At 60.0% G+C, this 5,730-nt stretch overlaps 1 protein-coding gene across 1 annotated transcript in view; it reads right to left on the bottom strand.

Moving 5' to 3' along the window:
* SDC3 (syndecan 3) overlaps positions 1-5,730 on the bottom strand; it is a 17,943-nt gene that overhangs the window by 3,948 nt on the left and 8,265 nt on the right. Inside the window, 3 exon segments of the mRNA XM_015572265.1 lie at position 1; positions 3-33; positions 1,532-1,744. The exon segment at position 1 is cut by the window's left edge and continues 576 nt beyond it. Of these exon segments, the coding sequence (XP_015427751.1) occupies position 1; positions 3-33; positions 1,532-1,744 (245 nt within the window).

Here is a 5,730-nt window from a genome sequence, read left to right as displayed (position 1 = left end):
TGGCCGTCTCAATGCCTGACTCCTGCTCGAAGTCTGAGGGGTGGGGGAGAGGAGAGAGCTAGGGACCTGGGCATGAGGATCCCAGGGAAGCAATGGCCATGAGATGAGGGGCTCCCAACCCTCACTCCTTGCACAGTTTTCCCAGGACAAGAGGAGGGAAAGGAGGAAGGCAGAGTCTGGCCAAAGGTTACCAGGTGGCTGATGGCTGGTGGCTGTTCCCCAACTCCTCTCTGCCTAGCCGGAAGTTCCTCGAGGGGACCACCTCCTCCAGGAAGCCTTCTCTGACTACCCCAGCCACCCAGCCTGGAGCTTCTAACAGGCTGAATCCAGGCAGTGGTAGGGCCTACTGGCCGCAAATCTCGCTAGAGGTTGGGGCAGCAGGGGAAGGGCATTCTGGGAAGAGGCAGTGGGTACCCTAAGGGCTCCCTGAGGCACAGGCAGAGGGCAGGGGTAGAAGGAGACCTTCCTACAAGGGGATGCCTGAGCGATCTGGAGAAACCGCGTCAAGTGAAAGGGACTTGGGCGGAAATGTCTGCACGCAGCTCCTACGGGGCCTGACCCAGGCACAGGAGAAGCAAGGAGGAGCCAGGAAGGTTTGGGAGTGGAGGCCTGACCCATCAGAGATGAAGTTAATAAAAATTAACTCGCAAGAGGCTTTAAAAAGTGTCTAACGTAGAGAGACAAGGTGGCTGCGCAGGACCAGTTCTGTGGCACGCAGACCTCCCACCGCCTCACGAGGCCTGTCCTGTCCTCTCACTGGGCTCAAATCTCAGCCACACCGCGCAGAGCTCCCGCTCTGTGCCAGACCCCGAGGCCTTACGCGGAAGCCCTCCAGACTCTGCAAAGCAGGTACATACACACACACACATACACACACTGAGTGGCCAGATTATTATGACCACCCCATCCGTACTTCACTGACACTTCCAAAAATATTGAATATCGAAAACTTCCTAAGCAAATACTCTCAAGGTTTTATTATTATTATTATTATTTGCATAACTAATTCACTTCATTGTACTGACGGGGTGGTCATAATAATCTGGCCACTCAGTATATATACCTCACCACTCACAGATAAGAACAGAGGCTCTGAGAGGAAAGGCGGCTTTATAAAGGTGCTGCAGCTGTTGGTGGCGAAGCTGGGATTTGAACTCACACTACTCCGCTGGCCCTTCCTGGGGTGGGGGTGGGGGGCATCCCCCCACATGTTGGAACAGCACGGAAAACTGGGTTCCTGAGGGATGTCTCTGTTCCCACCTGGAGGCGAGGACACAGAGCAGAACCGTGGGGAGCCGGGAGTCCTGGGCGTGGAGGCCACAGGCCCCGGTTCCACCCCCAGGATAACTGGCCCTTCATGTGCTTGAGGTCCACGGGAGACCCCAGCCTGGCCTCCCCTCCCCCACACCACGGCTTCAGTGAGCCTGCAGGGGTTCCGGTTGCCTGAGCTCAGCCTTGCGTGGGGCACTGGAGGCAGACCGACGTGGCCAGCACGACACACACGCAAGGAAAAGGAAGGGGAGGTACTTACAGCCCGAGCCGGACCCCGAGTACAGGTCGTCCAGCTCATCATCGGGGAAGGAGTCATCGTCCCCGGAGCCCTCAAGGTCCACGGGCCTCTCAAAGTTCTCACTGCGCCAGCGCTGAGCCTGGGGAGGGCAGACACAGGCCCTGGGCTCAGCACTGAGGCCAGCAGCCCGGTCACACCCAGAGGGGCAGAGTGACAATGGAGGGACGGCATCGGCTGTGGCCTCCAGGTGGGCAGAGCGGGGTGGGCCTGACTACCCCTTCCTGCCCACCCAGGGGCCAGGGCGGCAGCCCTCTTGCTGACGGCCACCACTGAGGACCCGTCACCCCCCCACCCCCCGCCCCCGGCAGGAGCAGGCTGAGGGCCAGAATGCTGGGTTTGAGTCCTGGCTCCACCGCTTACGAAATGTGTGACGGACGTGGGGCGAGTTACTGAGTCTCTCTGTGCCTCAGTTTACTCATTACTCATAGAAAACAGCATCTGCCCTATCGGGTAACGTGCTAAGAGGTGTGCAGAGCTGAGGGCCTCGTATACAGCAGGTGCTCAGCACAAGTTAGTGTTACCCTCCATGTGGACCCTCCTCTACTGAGGACAGAACTGAACTGCCCAGCGCACCAGCTGCCCCAGATGTGACAGTCAGGCGTGGCTTGGGACCCAAAGTCTCACACCTTGAAATTCCAGACAGGACAATTAGTCCCAACAGACAGACATGGCGCTGCTGAGATCTGGGGCTCTGGGAGGAATTTCCATGGATAAAGGTGGGGGGCAGGGAGAGAAAGAGTGCAGGCTCCAGCCCTGGGTCCTCCCCCAAACTAGAGGTCAGCCTCCCTCACCTCCCCACAAAGGATCTCAAAGGCAGAGTCAGCTCAGGGCCTGATGCTGCCCCAAGGTCTCTGGGGGTCAGGAGAGCGGAGAGGGGGCTCCAGGGTCTAGCTCACCAGGCCCAAGACTCCCCTACAATCAGAACCTGGGAAGACGGGGACTGGGGCTCCTGGGGCCTTCCTGCAACCCTGGGCTGAGAGCCAGCACCAAGAACATCCAAGGCAGGCCTGCAACCCCCGGGAGGAGCAGGCTTGGCCCCACCTCCAGCCACACCTTGACCCTGATGGAGCCCAGCCACAGTCCCTGCCCCCGAGGGCTTTCCAGAGGAAGGCGAGATTGACCCCTGCTGCTCAGAGCTGAGTCTTAAACACCTGAAACGAAGAGAGAAAGACGAGGGAATAGAATGCACAGAGGCTCCGGATGAGGAGTGGGGGGCAGCCTGTGCTTTCGGAGCTGGCCCTGCCCGCCTCATCAGGGTCCCTTGGCACCATCACTGGTTCCAGCCGCCCTGGCCCCTGTTTCTGGAACCGGCCTGGTCTCTCCTGCCTCTTTGGCTCCTGCCGCTCCCTCCACCTAGAACACTCTTCCTTCTCCAACTTTGTGCCACGAACTCCTGCCCCTTCTTCCGAGAAGCCCTCCTGCTTTACCTTTCAGAGCGTCTCTGCTGCTGAATTCACATCTGTCACAGCTTTGAGCTGTGGCAAGGGCAAGACAGGGCAGGGGCTGAGGCTGGGGAAGCCCACCACAGAGGGCCTTCAGTGGCCACCTGACGACTTTCTCTGAGATGCAGGCTGGGCACCGCACTGTCTGACTGGCATGGAAGCCACGGAGGGTATGTGAGCAGGAGGGGGGCTGGATCAGCCTCTCACCCCGCCCCTGACAGGCCCCCTATTGGAGTTCATACAGAGCTGGAGAGAGGATCCCAATCCTGGCTCCCTGCCCCACCTCGACCACCTGCTCCAAAGCCCTACCCAGGCAGGGCAGGGGGCCAGGGCAGGGGCCAGGGCAGGGGGCCAGGAGATTCCGCCTCCCCCCGCCCCGCCCGTTCTCTCTCTCTCTCTCTCTCTCTCTCACACACACACACACACACACACACAGTCTCAAAGTAATGAATTAATCAGTATTTACTTGCTACCAGTGAGTCACGGAGTGGAACAATTAGTGTAATTGCTCCCGTGACTAATTGCTGGGCTTCCTCCGGCTTAGGCACTCCAGGAGCTCAGCGCACCCATCGTCCAACCTTCCCCAGCTCCCCTCTCCACCTCCCCAGCCCAGAACAACCCCGGGCCTGAGGTGATGAGGTTAGAAGGAAGGCTCCCCACACCGCCGGCCTCCACACCTGGGCAGCTAAGCTGGAGTCCCTTGGAGACTCTGCTCAGTTCTTAGGCAAACTACCTGCAGCCAGAGACTGCAGCTGCTGCCCGAGGTCACCCAGCGCAATGGGGACTGAGCAGGACAGAGACTGCAGCTGCTGCCCAGGGACACACACAGGCACGGGGACTGAGCAGGACAGAGACTGCAGCTGCGGCCCAAGGTCACCGAGCGGGGTGGGGACTGAGCAGGACCAGAGACTGCAGCTGCTGCCCAGGGACACACACAGGCACGGGGACTGCGCAGGACAGAGACTGCAGCTGCTGCCCAAGGTCACCCAGCGCAATGGGGACTGAGCAGGACAGAGACTGCAGCTCCTGCCCCGGGGCACACAGCGGGATGGGGACTGAGCAGGACAGAGACTACAGCTCCTGCCCAAGGCCACCAAGCAGGATGGGGACTGAGCAGCACAGAGATTCCAGCTCCTGCCCAGGGACACACACAGGCACGGGGACTGAGCAGGACAGAGACTATAGCTCCTGCCCAGGGAAACACAGATGCAGGGACTGAGCAGGACAGAGACTATAGCTCCTGCCCAGGGACACACAGCGGGATGGGACTGAGAAGGACAGAGACTGCAGCTCCTGCCCAGGGACACCCAGTGGGATGGGGACTGAGCAGGACAGAGACTGTAGCTCCTGCCCAGGGACACACAGGGATGGGGACTGAGCAGGACAGAGACTGCAGCTCCTGCCCAAGGCCACCAAGCGGGATGGGGACTGAGCAGGACAGAGACTGCAGCTGCTGCCCAAGGTCACACAGCGGGATGGGTCTGAGCAGGACAGAGACTGCAGCTGCTGCCCAGGGACACACAGCGGGATGGGGACTGAGCAGGACAGAGACTCCAGCTCCTGCCCAGGGACACACAGGGGTGGGGGCGGAGCAGGACAGAGACTGCAGCTCCTGCCCAGGGACACCCAGCGGGACGGGGACTGAGCAGCACAGAGACTCCAGCTCCTGCCCAGGGACACCCAGCGGGATGGGACTGAGCAGGACAGACTGCAGCTGCTGCCCAAGGTCACACAGCGGGATGGGGACTGAGCAGGACAGAGTCTGCAGCTGCTGCCCAGGGACACACAGCGGGACGGGGACTGAGCAGGACAGAGACTGTAGCTCCTGCCCAGGGACACACAGCGGGATGGGACTGAGCAGGGACCAGGGCTCAGGCTCCACTCCTGGGCGGGGCCATCCTCACCGGTCTTTCCATCTTTCCAGGCAGGCCAGGGAGATCTTTAGCTGGGAGGAGAGACTCTAAGAGTCTGTGACCCCTAGGGACTTCCAAACTGAGGTAAATGTGAGAGCCAAAACAGGGCAGCCTCATGATGCCTCAGTGACAAGTGCCATACACAGCCCCTGAAACCCTGATCCCAGAAAGGCCTGCAGAAAAATCCAAAGAACCCCCACCCCAAAGCCACACAGACCCTTGTAATGAAACACCCAGAAACAGAGAAAACATATACAGACACACCCAGACACACACTCACCTAAAGGCAGCCACAGAGAGGCACCGTGTGTTGGCATGCCTTTGGGTACAAACAGGCACATGCATGGGGGGCGGGCACTGGGAAGGGGTGCGGGCACTGGGTAGGGGTGCATACTGTGTAGCTCTGAGGCTCAGAGGCAAGCATGGAGCCTCCTGTGAGCCCATCCGCCTCCACTCAGGTAGCTCTCACCTAGATACCATTCATCCCCAGATCAGTAGCCATTGACATGACAACCGTTACCATGACGACCATCTCCTCCATGCTAAGGACCAGGAGCTCCAGCTCCCCACAGAGATGGGGGGGCAGGAGGCAGGAGAGGGAGAGATCACGGAGGAACAGAGAGGATGACAGGGAGGGGGGAGGGCAGAGACATGGGACGAAGAGGCAGGGACAGTGGAAGGCCAGGGGTCAGGAGTCCAGGGGGGTAGTGGAGGGAGGACTCGCTGTGTGAGAGAAAGAGAAGGCGAGAGTGGGAGGTGGAGGGAGAGAATTCTCTCACATCTTAATTTAGACTCGCGCTCATCA

This window comes from Myotis davidii, unplaced genomic scaffold (assembly GCF_000327345.1).
Source record: "Myotis davidii unplaced genomic scaffold, ASM32734v1 scaffold228, whole genome shotgun sequence".
NCBI lineage: Eukaryota > Metazoa > Chordata > Mammalia > Chiroptera > Vespertilionidae > Myotis > Myotis davidii.
The sequence above is the reverse complement of the archived record's forward strand: the minus strand, read 5'-3'. Positions and strand labels throughout refer to the sequence as shown.